The 18,392-nt window shown below is 38.2% G+C and overlaps 1 protein-coding gene across 1 annotated transcript; it reads left to right on the top strand.

Moving 5' to 3' along the window:
- The first annotated feature begins 9,071 nt into the window (after positions 1-9,071).
- Positions 9,072-17,204, top strand: C3H6orf62 (chromosome 3 C6orf62 homolog). The gene is made up of 5 exons (XM_026699509.2): positions 9,072-11,243; positions 11,773-11,949; positions 14,029-14,154; positions 15,252-15,386; positions 15,943-17,204. Exons 1-5 carry the CDS (start codon positions 11,115-11,117, stop codon positions 16,066-16,068), a joined length of 693 nt encoding a protein of 230 aa, XP_026555294.1. The 5' UTR covers positions 9,072-11,114; the 3' UTR covers positions 16,069-17,204.
- Positions 17,205-18,392: the final 1,188 nt, after the last annotated feature.

Raw genomic sequence — 18,392 nt, 5'->3', positions numbered from 1 at the left:
AACCTCTATTGACCTCACCCCATTTCTAAGAGGTCTGTAAGGGGTGTGCATAAGCGCACAATCGTGCCAACCGTCCCTGTCCTATTGTCCCAAATTATTAGTTCCTATTTCTTACATTAAAACTTATGTTTATACTTATTTCTATTGCATTAGTGGAAAGGGAATTTCACGAAGGCAGTAGTGTCACAAAAAAACAGGAAAAGCCCAAGGGGAACATCAGGTCAGGCAGAAAACAAACTTATATAGGAAAAGGAATCAAATAAAAGTATTAAAGAATCCCTATAGACAAAAGCCTAAGTAATTAAAACTAGACAAATAGGAAAAGGAAACAAAAGATAATTTAGAAAACCCTTACAAACACAGGACATACCAAATAAACAAAACAAAGAGACAAAAGACACAAAATATAAATTACAAAAGGGACAGACAGAACAAATATGACAAACTATCTTAAAGCTAAAAGAGATTACAGAAAACCAATAATACAATCTGGCCACCCCGCAGAGTTTGCCCTCCAGTGGAAATTAAGACAAACTCAAACAGGATTTGAAACATTAGGCATAAATACAAACACTCACACAAAATCAACTTACAAAGGAAGAAAAGGGTATAAAAAAAACAGGGACTTACCATAAGAAGCTAGCTAGCCCAGGAACACAGACTTCTCGCTGTTCTCCGCCTTCCTGAAAAAATAAAAAGATCCAGCTTTCAAACAGTTGTCCGTATCCTTGCGCTGGAGCTCTCCCAGTGGGAAAATCGAATCCTCGAAAAAAAGGCATTTTGACACCTTTTAACATATTGTAAGCATTTGACAAAATAAAAATAAGATAAAATTTTAAAAAGGTCCAGTTGCCTCTTGAAAAAGTACCTTTGGCACAATAGCATATTCAAAACTCCAGCTGTAAAACGTAACATGCCTGCAAATGATAAAAGCAAGTGAAAAAAAGAATGATAATCCCACCAAAGTCCATGGCATCAAACACTGGTTAGAGATCTAAATAAGAACGGAAGTGATACACAGACAGTGGTTGATTTAACAACAGTTCATTTAGTGACCACTCAAAGATATGACAGCACTGGAAAAAGTGACTTATGATCGCTTTCCACACTGACGACTGTTACAGCCACTCCATGGTCAGGTGATCAAAATTCAGCCGCGGATCAACTGGCTCGTATCTATGACGGTTGCAGTGTCCCGGGGTCATGTGATCACCTTTTGTGACCTGACAAGCAAAGTCAGCCTCATTCACTTGTTACTCCCTTGACAACTGCATTGATTTGCTTAACAACCACGGCAAGAAAGGATGGAAAATGGGGCAGAAGAACTCACTTAACCAATGTTTCACTTAGCAAAAGAAATTTTGGGTTCAATGTTGGTTGTAAGTCGAGGAGTATCTGTACTACTTTCATCCAGGTACATTTTTTATAAATCCTTCTAAATCAATTCCCATATCAACATTAATGCGAGTTTAAACCACCGTGTTATCTTGCTCAGTATTTTCTGAATTTAGGGCTGGCAAGTTTGGGAGAGGGCAGTGAGCGCATTTATATTTTTTGTAGCAAAGTGGTTTACAGTCAGAGGCCTATCTGTTCAGATTGGGGGGGGTGTCCTGAGGCAGCCCCTCTTCACAGAACCAATTTAGAATCTTTTCCAGTCTTTCCTGATTTTTATATTGGATTCAGGATTTTTTATATAAAAACAGGGGACCCATGTTTGTCTCCATGCTTAGCCATAGATGTTCACGGGGTGACATAGGCCAGTCAACTCTCTCTTAGCCCAACCTACTTCACAGGATTTCTGTAGGGAGAAATGGGTGGAGGGAATGCTATGTTTGCCACCTTGTGTTTTTGAATAAAAAATGGTACAGATAGCCCTCAACTTAACGACCACAATTGAGCCCAAAATTTATGTTGTTAAATGAGATTTGTAAAGTGAGCTTTGTCTCATTTTACAGCATTTCTTGCCACAGCTATTAAGTGAATCACTGCAGTTGTTAAGCTAGTAACCCAGTTGTTAAGTGAATCTGGCTTCCCCATTGACTTAGCTTGTGAGAAGGTTACAAAAAGTGATCCCATGACCCTGGGACACAGCAATCATCATAAATATCAACCAATTGCTAAGCACCTGACTTTTGATCACATGACCGTGGGGAGGCTGCAAAAGTTATAACTCTGAAGAATAGCCATAAATCACTTTATTTGGTCCCCTTGTAACTTTGAATGGTCAATAGAATAGAATAGAATAGAATAGAATAGAATAGAATTCTTTATTGGACAAGTGTGGTTGAATACACAAGGAATTTGCCTTGGTGCAAATACTCTCAGAATATATATAACAGAAAAGATACATTCATTAAGAATCAAGAATCATAAGGTACAACACTTAATGAACTGTTGTAAGTCGAGGACTATTTGGATAAAAATGTAACAACAAAAAAGGATTCTTCCACCAAGCCACCCCATTATGAATTCCAACATGAATAAAGTCAATGTCATAGAAAGAGTAAGATGATCAAAAAGAATCTTGATTGCCTTTTTCAGATTCATGATAATGGGAATAAAAATATCACAGTTCTAGTATACCACTTGGGGAAATTAATCTACAGATGTTTCCCCAGCTAACTTACAGCCATGAAGCCTCTGCTTCCCTTAAACTGGAAATAGTGCAAACTGCTCCTTCAGCTAAACTAAGTATTCATTCAAATAATTTCCCACATGCACTATACATTAGTGCCATCAACAAATAATTACATTAATATGCATTAAATCTAAGATAAGAGCATTTTACATTTATTTCACACCCTTAATTAAATGCTATTTAATTAAGAATGCCTATTCCAGAAATTTGTAGAACAGGCTTTTAGAACAATTGGAACAATCATGGTAATAATATCAATTATAAACTTGAGCTTGTTTATTTTCCTTTAATTTGTTTTTGGCTCTGATACCTCAGTCAGGTGTTCATAATAATAGAGGCATTCCTTCTTCACCTCATGTAAAAGGTTTACTGGACATACCATTATGATTCAATCAGAATTCTCTTTAATTTCTTCAGCCATGAATCATTTGCAAAGAAGCTCTTGTTTCAGATCTGAAAAGGAGCTTATTTTGCTAATTTAGATAGAGACATTTGTAAGAACTATTATATATTATTACTGTAACACCAGGAATCCAACAGAAAGGCTTCAAGTTACACCCTCTTTTTTAGCCCACTAAGGGCAAAGTTCTAGTACGTATAAAAACATGTTGTGACATTTACATTCATTTAAACATTTTGCCAATCTCAATATTTCCTGTGTATCAGAATAGATTTCAGTTTGTCTTCTTCAGAACAAATCTCTACATCTGGTATTATGACTGTTTGCATTTCAAAAGTAGCTTGAACAAATATTGAGGTTTCTTATTGGGTTCAGCAAGCTTGTTTTGAATGTTTGCTGTGCAAAAGGATGTGTTATTTGAAACATGGCATAGAAAATGTCCTCTTATATTTTTTTCATAATATAAGAGTAGAATCACTTCTTGACTATAATCAAATATCTCTGGGTGAATGGTGCATCTCTATGTGTTTGTTTTGGAGAATGCATTGGAAACCACATTATCTATACACTGAATTGTCTCAAGGCAGACTGTGATCAGTCATGGGAATCCAATATCATTAAGAAACACATCAGTTTATCCAGGCTTCCAAAAATGAGACTCATAGCCATATACCACCACAACTCTCAGGTCTGTTTACAGCATGTTGGGACCCATGACTCAGGTAGGTGGGTATGGTAGGTAAGTAGGTAGGAAGGGTGAAAGGGAGCAAGGAGGGAAAGAAGCATATACTAAGGATATTTTTGAGCAATTGAATCAGAAGTTAATTTTAATAGTGTCAACAGTTAATAGTCAATAGTGTCAACAGAAACATCTGCTTGTATGGAGAGATTGTGTCTAAGACATGTCATGGAAGAGGAACAAGTTCTACCTGACAAGACTGAGACTGAGTTGAAAGTAGATTTACAACTGACACGGTTGTACAAGAATGACATGGAAAAGCATGTTACATTAGACATGCAAAAGAAACCAAATGATGTCTTAATAATTAAAAGAGCTATACAAACAACAAGCTAAGATAATAATCTGGATACTTTTCCTATATTGGATTTACCAAAAAAAGCTTGTTATAGCTTGAAGAATGTTGTGAGAAGAAACAATGAAAAAATGAAAAGAAATCAAGTTCTATGATATTATTTAAATAGTAAAGGTTAAGATTGTTAAGAGTAAGGAGGTGATAAGTTACTAAAAAAAATGAAACTTGTGATGAAGATGGGCAGTCATCTGTTTACATATTTCTTTTAAATATTCTTTCTTTTTTTCCTATTTTCTGCACTTTTGTTCTTCAGTTTTGTTCAGTGTGCATTAGTTTTTATTGGTATAATTATAATCTTTATTAAAGTTACTATTAAAAAAAATTGCAACCACTTACCGAAGAGCTGTGGGATGCAATAATTGCATGTTTTACTTTGAACTTTTTAATAACTCTCTGAAAGTATTATTTTCGAAGTAATTCCCTATTCCTTGGGAACCTGTATCCAAGAAAAGGCACTTTTGACTGTATCCATTTAATGGGCTGAACCAGGGGTGGGTTTCTACCGGTTCTGTCCACCTCTGTAGAACTGGTAGCTCTGAAGAGCAGCAGACATAGAACTGGTTCTATGTCTGCTGATATTTTTGCCCACCAGCCCACCCGGGCTCTTACCTGATCTTTATTTCCTGATTTTTCAACTTCAGCTGCATACGAGGCACAGCTGCAGTTAGAAAAGCAAGAAAAGAGGGCCGTTTCAAAGGCTGCTTCTCTGCAGGCAGCTGCTGCTGACGATTTACAGGCGCGCGGCTCGCAGCCTGCAGGGAAGCTCGTAAATTCCGAACCGGTAGTTAACCCTGTCGTATCCTACCCCTGGACTGAACCTGAAATTTCTAAGAAGGAAGGTGGTTTAATAACAGATTTTCATCCCCCTCTCCTTCCTTTTAGCTGTCCATCTCTCCTTTAAAAAGGCTCTTTGAGGGAGGAGCGTTCTTAGACATATATTGGTAGAAAAATTCAGAAGGTTGATTGAATTGTCCATAAGTAGGGAATCTTCTGGTTTTGACCATCTCTCTGTCTACTGCTAAGCAGAAAAAGAAAATTTGGAGCATCTTAATCTGAAATCAGAATAGAGCTGGAAGGGACCTTCGAGGCCTTCCAGTCCAACCCCTGCTTAAGCAGGAAACCCTATACCACTTCAGACAAGTGGTTGCCCAGTCTCTTCTTAAAAGTCTCCAATGATGAAGCACTTACAACTTCTGTTGGCAAGCTGTTCCACTGGCTAATTGTTCTCACTGTTAGAAAGTTTCTCCTTAATTCCAGGTTGCTTCTCTCCTTGATTAGTTTCCATCCATTGTTTCTTGTCTTGCCTTCTGGTGCTTTGGAAAATAAGTTGACCTCCTCTTCTTCGTGGCAGCCCCTCATTTAAAAAAGCACGAGCAACTTGTTGCAAAAATCCAATGTTACCTAGAAAGGAATGAAAGAATTCTAGAGAAGAACACATAATATGGCCAAGCTTTGTTGAGAAAATATGCATTTAAAATTAGAGTTTAAATATTTGTTAGTATTTTAATTGTTATATAATCTAAATGTTTATAAATATATGTGTGCCAATCAAACTAAATGCTATAATAAACAGAAAATATTTCCTTTATCACTGAACTTGGATGGAAGTCAGTGGCAGCTTCCACTAGATGGCAGTCTAACCTTAATATTAAAGCTCTGTTCTTCAATGCTAAAACAGTGTTTGCTGAATTAATCTTCTTAACCTTGGCTTGCACAAAATATCCAATCATAAACTATTCTGCCATCTTTTAACATAGTATGTTGAGGAAATATAGCTAATGAGCATGACCAAGAACATGTGAAAATCCACTATGTTAGAGCCACCCCCATGCAAAAATCCAGACAACCACTGGCTGGCTGCCAAGAGACAAAGATTGTGCAAGATTGATGTCAATCCCTCTAGATCAGGGGTCGCCAACCTTTTGGACCTCAGGGACCACCAAACTCATAATTTTAGATCCCAGGGACCACTAACCGGGTCTGTGGGCATGGCCTAATTTGTGGGTGTGGCTTGGTGGTCATGTGACTGGCTGGGCATGGCTTGTATGTAAATATTTATATTTATAAATAATATATATTATTTATAAATATAAATAATATTTATAAATAATATAAATATTGAATTTTTGATAAAAAAAGAGCAACTTTTACCCAAAATCAGGCAAAGCAGGCAGGCAGATTGAGTTGCTCACAGAATCACAGATTCATTCAGAGATCTATCTATCTGCCATTGGCTAGCTCAGTCTGTCACATAAAATTTGCTTGCAAGCAAACTCATAAAATTAACTCACAACACACCATGCATGTAAATATTTAAATTTTTTTATAAAAAAGAGCAACTTTTACCCAAAATCAGGCAAAGCAGGCAGATTGAGTTGCTCACAGAATCATTCAGTGATCTATCCATCTGCCATCGGCTAGCTCAGTCTCTCAAATTTGCTTGCCATGAGTCTGCACTGAATTTGCTTGCAAACAAACCTTCAGTCCTAAGGGAGGTTTGGCTATGCTGAGCCGAAGATCTAAAGACTAGCTAGAAAGCAAGAAATCCAACCATTTCCTGCTTCCTAGCTAATCTAAATCTCCCAGCGCAGCAGAACAGATGATGGTTGGAAAAAGGAAAAATAGCAATTTAGCAGGCAACTTTACTGGGTAAGGAGTAGGCGGGGAGGGTTCCCAGGGGGCCATGTGGACAGCGCAGCCTTGTGTTTCTGCACAGCCTGGATTAATTGCTTTGTGGGGGTGCTCTGGGGATGAGATTTCTCTGCGGCCCACGAAAATTTTCTCACGGCCTACCAGTGGGCCGTGGCCCACCGGTTGGTGACCGCTGCTCTAGATAGACCAGACCAACAAATCAACACTAAAACTGTTTTTTTTATTGATACTGGCTAAAATAATAGAATCTGCCAAGTCTGATTTTGTTGTTCCTATCCATCAATCCTTGTGTTTCATGAGAAGTTCTTGAGAATGAAATACGTAAAGAGGTACCTGAAGTGATGCTAGCAAAGAATAAGGATTGAATAAGCTTATGTTTTAATTAAACATGTCAGGTTTTAAGGAGTCTCTGGTTGTTCCATTTTTACAAGGGAAATGAAAATAGGTTAGGAGAACTGTCCCAATGGTGCTCTCCGCCCCCGGCAAAGGCAATTGGACTTTCTTGGTTTTTTTTTTCTTTGAAAATGTTTCTTTTCTCAACCAAGAAGCTTCTTCGGTTCTAAATGATGGGTGGGGAATGGATGGATTTATATTCTTTGCAGTCCCACTCAAACCATCTATTCCCACCTGTCATTTAAAACCGAATTAAGTTTCTTGGATGAGAAGCATATTGTTTTCAGAGAAAAAAACCCAAGAAATTCCAGCTGTCTTTGGAAAAAGCACCTTTGGGACAATCGTGACCTGGATGGTTGAGAATCTCCATAGACAGGAAAACTGACTTTTTCAGTAAAGATTTCTTAGCTGTTTTTTCTCAGTTGTGCAACATTTCCCCCCCAAGTCATTAATTCAAACTTCCACTGGTTGGCTGTTTTGACAGGTCCAGTAAGGCTTTGTGTTTACACAGTGTGTTTTATCCTATCTGGCACTGCCTTTGTGCCAGAACATAAACTCTTTGGCACCAAATAAACTAAAATTACGGCTACAGTAGTTAAGGGTGGCTCTTTTTGAAATAAGCTTCTACATTAGGCCAGAAGGTTAAGGAAGGAACTAACTTCTCTCATCTGCTAGTTCTTTTCACACACAGGAGAAAAAACAGACAAAATAATTTGAACAGTCATTTTTGGACATGACTTATGGAGTTAACCATGACCACATCTGGATATTATATTGATTGGAAACCATCAGGGGACTCCAGGACTGTGAAGTTGAAAAACACAATGGAAGAAAATAGCAAATCCCTTCCATATGCTGCCAGAAATTGGAGCAGAGTTATACTAGAAGACTTTCCCCCTATTTTATCTGGCCAGGAGAAAAAAAACTCATCTATAGGTGACCCTTTGAGTCCAGATGCTACAGAAGTCGAGGTTAAACAAGACATCCATATAACTAACATGGATAACATTCATTTTAAAATGCCTGAATTTCTTAACTGGGACAGGATGCTGGTCTGCCTTTAACACAAGTAAATGTGATACTGATGTAAACAAGCCTTGATAATTCAGGAGGTTAATATATCCTCCTGCAATTCATGATGCAAAGCACTAGTCGTTACAGGTACCAGTAATCGATATAAGGGGAAAGTTTGACAGGACTTTGCTACATGTAAAAAACGCCAATACAGGCACCCAAAATCTTGTAACAAATTTACAGTAAACAGCAAATGAAAAAAAATGCAATTATTAGCCGTCAACTAGAGAAACGTGCAGATAAACCAATATTCCCAACTCTGTACTTAAAAAAAGATAAAAACTCTCCATGCTGATAAAATTGCGACTCAAAATGTTCTTATAGTCTGGGGATATCGGTTGAGTGAATTTCACCCTCGTTTATTTGAATCCAGATGTCTGGATTTATACGAACGCTGAACTATTAACTAACTCACTTGACGGGCTTTGTTAGTACGCTCGAACCACAATTAGCCTGTGATGCGAATTCGGTCTCTGGGTTACGCCAAGCAGGCACCGCCTGTGCGCAAATTAAGCTTACGGTGCCAGAAACCTCGCTGTGTTCATCATTGGGTCATACTTATCGGCGCGGGGGGTTAAGGCTGCAGCCTGAAACGCCTGCAATTGTGAAGAGTACGCAGCCTGCTGTATTCCGCATACAAGCGCGCAGTCCTCCACTCTGTAATCGCTAGTCTCCCCTGCGAATCCCGACCCCATCGGGCTTTCCAAACTCTCTCCCTTTCCTTTCTCTCCTCCCCCGGCGTGTTCGTCAAGTGGTAAAGTCCGCCGCAGAGCGCTTGCGCCGCGGCTAGAAAGGCGGAGCCTATCCCTGTGACTCAGGCGAGAAAGAAAGGCGGCGGCTGCCATTTTGAGGGGTTTTTTTTCGCTCCGACTGCCGCTTCCTCGTCGCCTCCCGCTTCCTCCGGACCGAGCACCTCCTGCGCTCGCTATTCCTTCGCCTGAGAGGGGACAGGAGGGGGGGCTTCGCTCGCTCTCTTGCCTCCTGCCCTTTCCGCTACCGGAACCTCGCAGCTCAGGGTCTGCCCGGCCCAGCCTGCCTTCGCCTTCGCTACTTCCTCCTCCCTCTCCTCCTCTTCCTCCTCCTCCTCCTCCTTCCTTCGCCGCCGCCACCATTTGCCCTCCCCCGGCGGCTCCGGGGCGCCGAGCTTAGGCTATGGGGACCAGGCTGCTGGGGCTGAGCAGCGGCAGCGCGGGCGGCCCGGTCGTCGTGAACAGCGCAGAGGGGATGGGGGAGCTCGGCGGCTTCTTGGTGGCTTTATCTTGACATGGCTCCTACCCGTGCTGCTTGCAGCGCCGCCGCCGCCACCACAGCCTCCACTGCTCCGCCCGCGCCCGCCGGCTGCGGATAGCGAGTCCAGGCCACCCTCTCCGCGCTCTCTCGCCGCCTGCGCCTCCCGCCGAGGTGAAAAAAAAAAAAGAGGAGAAATTAAACTTTTTTTTTTTTTTCTATGAGGGAAAGTTGAAAGAGGTGAGGGAGGGCGTTTGGTTTATTTTTTTTTTAATTATTATTATTTAAAGAAAAAAGGCGAACTATTCGAACAGCCACGAAAGGGACGGGCGGGGTAATCTCCCCCCATCCCCTCCTTTTTAAATGATTTGATTCGGCTTAGCCATCCTCAACGCAAAAGCCCCAATTGGCCCAAACGGCTCTTTTTGTTCATCTACTCTTTTTTTTTCCCCCTCCTCTTCCCTTCCCCTTTTTGCAATTGAGCACTTCTGGGCTTCCTCCTCCTCCTCACTTTTCCTTTTGGAAAGGGAAGAAAATTAAAGCCCCCTTGAATGCAAGAGAGCGTCCCGGGACTGTGGGCCGAGTCCCCTTCCCTCCCCCTGCGCTGAGCCCAGGCCCTTCTCTTCCTCTTCAGGTCGGTTAAAGGGAAGAGAGAAAGCAACGCTGAGGAGGCGACATCTCACACCAGCCATGCCCAGCCCCAACTAAACGGTGGCGGAGAAAGGAGGATAGTTGATGGGGATAGACAGCTATTGGAGTATGTAGGTCTCTTTCCCTGCTTAGGGGACTGCTAGAATAGCCTGGAGATCTTTAGGCCGGCTTCTCCCTTTTGGCTTCCCTTTAAGCTTTGATTGATGGCCACCATGATCCCCGTTTTCTCTAACAGAGACAGCCTCGGGGCTACCCTACGCCCAATTAGGAGTGCGATGAAGCTAGAAATGACTCTGCTGTTTTCCAAACTTCTTGCTCTTGTGCAAACCAGCACTCTGTTGTCTGTGGTTGATGATTTTGTTAGTAGGGAAATGTCTTGCCTCCTAGGACATCCGCTCCTCTTCTGCACTCCTTCCTTTGCTTTCTCCCAAGTCTAATCATCCTTGAAAATTAAGCAGGCAGTATAGCAATAGCAGCAATCTTGGTAATAAATCAGCAGAGTCATGAACCTGGGGGTGATAGAGTACTGTCTTTAATTTCAGTTTTTTTGTTTGGGTTTTTTTGGGAGGGGGCGGCTTGGGGCAAAAAACCACCCAAATGGATTGGGTCCATCCCCTTTATTCCTTTTTTTATGCATATAAATTGTGATAAGGTTTTTCTCCTGTTCTTGCCCCTTTATTCCTGTGGTTTAAACTGTGTATATCAGTGTATTTTCTTCAAAAAAAAATCTTTTGGGGTAATATGTGCAAACCCTTTGTCCAGTAATGGTTGGACAACTACTTACTTTGTTTTATGACCCCTCTAGTAAGACAGTCTTGTAAAACAATTGCCTGAGGTGCACTTTTGGGGTTTGCCTCTGTTTTATAGATTCATTGGTATAAGCAGGAATAAAATGACTTGTTTCTGTTGCACTTGAGTCTTATGAAAAAAGGGCCCACAGTTTAGTGACAGTTTCCAAAGGCTTTTGTACCATCTGTATTATAAAATGGGGGACCCAAACTCCCGGAAGAAACAAGCTCTGAACAGACTTCGTGCTCAGCTTAAAAAGAAAAAAGAATCTCTAGCTGACCAGTTTGATTTCAAGATGTATATTGCCTTTGTATTCAAAGACAAGGTAATCTTATTTCTGTTTGTTATTTCGGCATATAAGATGCATATTTAATGATCTTGAAAGTCTTAGAATCAAAACATGTAGAATATATATCAAAGGCATAAGCTTTTCTTGGCATAAAAATAGACTGAATTATTTGTTTATTGACTACATTTCTTAATACACATAACCACTAAGTACCATATCTTAGTGGTACTATTGTAAAGTTCCATTGTGTTAGTAAAATTACAGGTGTTCAAGTGTACAAGAATAATACTATTTTACATTGTGTGGGGTTTATACTGTACATGAGAGAACTGAAACAAACTGAATATAAAACAAAACAGCAAATTGTGTTTTTCAGCCAAAATCAGCTTATTTAAAGACCCTGTTTTTAACATTAGTATCTTTCATTGAATTAAGAAAGGAATTTTGGCTTAGCATACATCCTTTTAAAACTAAGGTTTGAACTTCCTGATAATTAAATTTCCTAAATTTTATATTTAGGCTTCAACATTTATTTAATAACAAATGTTTCTTTACTTTTCTTCAGAGAAAAAAGTCAGCACTCTTTGAAGTGTCTGAAGTGATACCAGTTATGACCAATAATTATGAAGAAAATATCCTGAAAGGTGTGCAAGATTCCAGTTATTCCTTGGAAAGTTCCATTGAGCTTCTTCAAAAGGATATTGTACAGTTACATGCACCCCGCTATCAGTCTATGCGCAGGGTAAACTTATTTTTTTCCTTCTATTTTCGACAGTCAAATGTTTTTCTTAACAGTCCTTGCTCCAGCTGTGCTTTTGGATCAAAGCTTCAAGGTCAAGTAAAATTTTAAAAGAAGAAGGTATTGATTTTAGTAAGAGAAGTATTTCTACAAGGAGCTTCCTCCTTTTCTAATTCACCTTTAATATTAATATTCTGTATGTCTTTACTGATGTCGAATTTATTATGTTACCTAGTAGAACTTACTGTGTTTCTTTTAAAATCTTTGGGTATATAAAAAGACATGCAATTTTTTGAGATTATACTCATGAAGAATGTTTTATAGGAGAATATATGTATGGTTTGTCCGTATATAGTTTTAATTTTCCAAGTCTTACCTCACTTACTTTGTTTTCTTATATATAATTTTAATAAGGTAAAATCATTATTAAAATGTATTAAATATTCAAAAGTGTATCTTAATCAGCTGCTTTGTCTTTAATTTCTCCAAAATTATCTTGTTCTGAGTTATCTATGAATAGATTTTGATCAAATGAAGGATCCTGTCTTGATGTGACAACAGTATCATGTAAAAATTGTGATTTACCTATTTGTGTCAGCATCAGGTCACAAGTATGTAATTGCAGTTGGATGATATGCATGTATTTCATTTTGGCACCATCAGTTTTTCTGTTGCCCCTGGATTCTCCTAAGAGAAGTGAGAGAGATTATTCTCACAGGGTGTCCTCGAGTTACAATCATTATAGAGCATGCCCATCATGGTTGTAACTTGTGACGGTCATAAAATGGATTGGTCATGTGACCAATTTTATAACATTTTTTGCAGCAGTTAAGCAAACATGGCCGTAAAGCAAATGCCATGCTCATAAAGCAAACCTGTGATTTGCTAGAGGGGCAGTTTTGCCGAAAACTGGAAGGAAATGCCGTTTTTCAGCAAAAATCCTGTTGTAAAATGTGGTCACATGACTTTAGGATAATGCGAATGGGGGGGTGGGGTGGATGGAACTTTGAATCCAGGTCATAGGTACTTCCAAATAGACCCTTTGGAAGTTGAGATGGTCGCTAGACGATTTGTCATAAGTTGAGGGCACCTATATTGTGTCCTTTTCCTTCAGCTTTCTGTACTCATTCAGAGAATTTTTCAGTCCAAAATTTCTTTTTAAAAAAATTCACAGAGGAGTAGTATCTATAGAACTCATCTTCATTAGCAGGAGATAGTTGTAAAAAGATTACTCACAGGATGCTCTCCAAAACAGGTTCAAGATCAAAGCCTAACAGATTGGTCCTGACACACAAAAAAAACATCTTAAATTTTATAAATTATGTGCTGGGTTTTATTAAAGAAGAAAATATTAATATTAAAAAATTGTTTGAACAAGAGAATTCTGTGGTTCAAAACTGAATTATATGTGATGACTAAGTTTGATGTTTTAATTCGGGTAACTTTGTGCGAAAATTCTCTTTTAAAATTTTCATGCTTGGATGCAACAATTGGATGGGGTATGGGTGGTCCTTGACTTACAACCACAATTGAGCCCAAAATTTCCGTTAAGTGAGACATTTGTTAAATGAGTTTTACCTCATTTTACAACCTTTCTTGCCATAGTTGTTAAATGAATCACTGCAAGTGGTAAGTTAACCCGGTTGTTAAGTGAATCTGGCTTCCCCATTGACTTTGCTTGTCAAAAAGTTGCAAAAGATCACACGTCCTTCGAACACAGCAACGGTCATAAGAATGAACATATCTGAATTTTGACCACATGGTCAGGGGATGCTAAAAAGATCATAACTGAAAAATTGTGATAAGTCATGTTTATCAGTGCTGTTGTAACTTTGAACGATCACTAAATGAACTGTTGTAAGTCAAGGACTACCGGTACATGTGAGCTACATTTTAAATTTGAAAGAGATTTGAGTTTGAGATGTCTTAAATTTGGGGGAAAATGTACTACTTAGGAGAATAAAAAAAAATCTTAATACAGTAAGTGTATAAATTATTACATGTACAATTTTAGTGAAGTTACTAAATACATACTTACATGCTATGATATTGGATGCTATTAAATGATTTTTATCTCTTCAGGATGTGATTGGCTGTACACAGGAGATGGACTTCATACTTTGGCCTCGGAATGATATAGAGAAGATAGTCTGTCTTCTGTTTTCTAGATGGAAGGGATCTGATGATGAGCCCTTTAGGCCTGTTCAGGTATAGCATATGCAGATAAAACTCAAGTAAACATGATATTTCAAATGAAAATCACTGCCTTTTAATGCTGATCAGATTTGACTTTTGGATGTTTGAAGCTGCAATTAGCAATCCTGTGCTTTAATGTTACTTTGAATATGACTTCCATGTGCTCAAATCAGCCTGGACAATAATTGGCAATTATGGGGTTTGTAATGCAAAGTATAGAATGCAGCAGTTGTCTACCTGACTTAGTGTTGATTACAGCATAAGAGATGTGAGGATGCATGCAAATGGATCTGGATGACCTTGGTAGCTGTGATATATTGAAAGTTGAATTCATGAGGCATTCCGCCATTTTTTAAATATTGCTTTATTTTTTTGAACCAATCTCCTAGTTCGATAAGCTTATTTTGATTAACACTGTATAACAAATATGCATAAATTGGTTGTGAGAGTTCCATATTTATTGGCACACTGGGTGCCATGCCCCCCAATATTTGAACAACACTTAGAAAATATGCATATTGACAAAATTTCCATCTGGATTACAAAAGGCTACAGTGCTTGAATCTGTACATATGCTGTGCCGATACATTAGGACATCCTAGGTACTTGGGAAAAACCTGGTGCATACGAAGGCCAGTACAAGCTAAAGAACTGGCAGTTGTATTTTCACACCCCAAAGTTCTAATATAATGGTTTAACAGTTGAAAAAAATAGTTTTCTCAATTGCTAAATTTGTTAAACTTGCATAAAATAATAGCTTGCAAATTGGAATGGAGGCAGCAAAAGAATTGAGTACTTTTCTTCAGACTCCAGGATTTAGTATTATTTGATTCAAAAATAATTTCATTTGCCCATAATTCAATTGGTGAATCTTAGAAGGCAACCCACGTTCCTTTCTTCTTCTTTTGTTCCCCTCTGGGTTTAGTTTCTTTGTCATTCTTTTGTTCTGCACTGGTTTTTTTTTGTTTGTTTGTTTAAGTGGGGTTTTTTGACAACTGTAGGCCACCCAGCGTTACTGGGCATCAGAGAGCATGTAATAGTTCAAAAAAAATGTAAGACTGCTTAATTTTGAATTAAAATATTTTTTTATTGTTGAATATTTTGAATAGGCCAGGTTTGAATTTCATCATGGTGACTATGAAAAGCAGTTTCTGCATGTACTGAGCCGAAAGGACAAGACTGGAATTGTTATCAACAACCCTAACCAGTCAGTGTTTCTTTTCATAGACAGACAGCACTTGCAGGTAAACTTCTTCCAGTGTATAATAGTTGCTTCATTTGTTATTAAGCAGCTATCTTTGCTTGTATGAAATCAGAATATTGAAGCTAGATAATATGGTATATACAACAGGCATTAAGCATAATATATTGTGAGGTATAACATATCAGGTGTTCTTTGTGTTTTGACAATGTAACAGACATTTAACATCCTTTTAAACTAGAATTGAAAAATGTAGATTTGATGCACACAAGCAAATGTAAGTTTGCTTGTGTGCATCAACTGTGTTTGTTATTGATGGTAGTACTGAGTCTCTACTGAACTCCTTTTAAAGTGTCACTTAATGTAGCCTTGGGAAAAGCATGTTTTCTGAGAGAAGAAGTATAGAACTCTGATAAAGGTGCATATCCAGTAAAAAATATTATAAAGTGACAGATTTTTAGTCCCATTTCCCCCCCTCCCCCAATGCTTCAAGTTCCTAAATTATTTCTGAAAAAACAAACTGGGAGAAATGTAAAGCTTTTTTTTCCATGCATAAGGAAACCTCTATCCTTGATTTTGAAACTATCTGTTTTTTACAGACTCCAAAAAACAAAGCTACAATCTTCAAGTTATGCAGCATCTGCCTGTATCTGCCACAGGAGCAACTCACCCACTGGGCGGTGGGTACCGTAGAGGATCACCTCCGCCCATACATGCCAGAATAGGGCTCTGGCCAGCAAAATGGGGAAAATCACAGATTGCAGGAGTGTAGTTTCCACTTTCCTCGCCATTTATTCTTTCGGAATAGAAGAAAATGGACACATGCTCAGAACACTATCCATCGTGAACCTTGATCATCCTGGATTATTTTCTGTTATCATTTGTATCTCAGAACTTTTTTTTAAGATGTTTTCTGCATGGACTTTATGAAAGAAAATGCTCTGCATATTTCTGCATTGCATGAGCATCTTACCAAAATGTGAAATGAAGGGACTGTTACACACTGAAAGAAATGTTATCTGAGAGCACAAAGCGATCATTTATGGTGGTGTGTCCATTTGTGCCGGTCATGTCCCCTGTTTCAGTATTCATAGGGTGAAAAGTGAATGTAAGGGTGTAAAAGCCTTCTAAGCGTTGCTTTTAACATGATTGTATCAGAGCTGCGTCAGATTCATTCTGATGAGTTCTCTGGCTTGCTACAGTAGATGGCTTACTATGGGAAAGATATTTTAAGGAAGAAAAGCATCTCATTCATTTGTAGGCGTTAATTGCCTCTCTTATTTTGCTTGGCCATATTCGAGTTTACTAGCATTCTCATTTTTTGGATCTCTTTCCCCAGTTTGCTGTATAACTAAATGTAGAATGTTCTGCTAAGTTGAATACATTTTACAGACCTGGGGTCTTAAGTAGCCTAAAGCAGCTACATTAAAAATAGCAGCTGCAGAAACCACGTTGGCAGGCGATTGCTTTTATTTGACTTGTAAAATGGCTGGTGAACTGAGTAGGAAATACTGGTTTCCAAAACATTTCTGACATGGAAAACCCTCTGACGTTCTTGGGGGTGGGGGTGGGGAGGAATAAGATCTAAAGCATTTGTGGATTTAATTGTAAAATATTGTTTGGAGTGTCAAAGTTGGTTTTGACAGAGCATTTTGTTTAAGATTGTGCAATGAACATAAGAAAGACTACTGTATAGTTTTGGCAAAGAACGCTTTGCTTATGGGTTGAATAATTTTACTGAAGTAAATCTGTATAAGCCAACTCCCTTTGGGTAAATCTAGTGCTTATCTGTTTAAAATTTGTATTTAGCTTTTGTTTGGAATTGGAACAAATGAAAATAAACAAATTAGTTGAACATTTATCTGCTCTGTTAAGTTATGAAGTCCATGCTAGTTGTAAGGTATGCAGGCACTAAATTGATACCGCAATACAATCCATAACAGTATCAACTGATACCGTAAAGTAATTCTAGAATGTTGAATTGGTATCGGACAGATTCAGTGAATCTCACTGATCTGGACAGTCACTCTATAATTACCTAGTGATAATTATTAATATACTTTTGGAGGAGAGTATGCTATATATGCATGTGTATAAATGTGTGTGAAGAAGAAACCAGGAAGCCAGCATTTTTTAGGAACAAAATCTATTTTTAATCTTTTTTTCTATTCAACTCGGGGTTACTTGCTAATTAAAATAGCAATTTATTAAAAGGATTATGCAAAGGGAAAATATTTTTTTATATTTACTTAATTATGATAAAGTATATATAATGTTTTTTACAGGACTTTACTGAAAGGGGTTAGCAGAAATGACATTCTTTTCTTCCTGCTTCTAACTTGATGGAAAGAAATTAGCCAGATGAAATAGAATTAACTATTGATTTACAGAGACCAAACATATAACAGAATTAATACTGGTACATGACATGAAGTAACATTGAATGTTTAAAAGGAATGGGAGTAGCCGTAACATGAACAGTTAAAAAAATCCAAAATCCTATTATCCTTGAACCCATTGAAATACATGTAAAGTGTGGCGCATATAGGAAAATTACGATCTTGTCTCAATAGCTCATTAAACTGAAATTTTCTACAGTTCCTACTTCTAGCAACTGCTAAATTTATTTTTAAAATTCAGTTCTATCAGAGTCTCCTTAACCAAGACCAATTGCTATAAAATTACAGTTTGTGATCATCTCCGTTTGGGTTGTTCCTGCTCTGTAGCAATATTCTTTGTTGTAGCCATGTTTGGAAATATAGCCATGGTCTAGAAAACCATCTCTGGAATCTAAGAATTCTAGTTGGTATTATGGTACTCTGCATACATTAATTTGCTTTGCTTTATATTATGAAAGAAATCTTTATGTGAAATACCTACAATTTAAGGGGTTTTTTTAGGATACAGGATACAGAAATACACTTGGTGTTATATAATGTTCTCACATTGCCTTGTTACAAACTAGCTTGAACCAGTCAAGCCCATGCAACACTCTTATAAAAGGCTGCTGGTTTGATCTTATTCCTAAATACATAGAACTTATCTACAC

This window comes from Pseudonaja textilis, chromosome 3 (genome assembly GCF_049901715.1).
Source record: "Pseudonaja textilis isolate UNSWEBS1 chromosome 3, rPseTex1.2, whole genome shotgun sequence".
Taxonomy (NCBI): domain Eukaryota; kingdom Metazoa; phylum Chordata; class Lepidosauria; order Squamata; family Elapidae; genus Pseudonaja; species Pseudonaja textilis.
The sequence above is the reverse complement of the archived record's forward strand: the minus strand, read 5'-3'. Positions and strand labels throughout refer to the sequence as shown.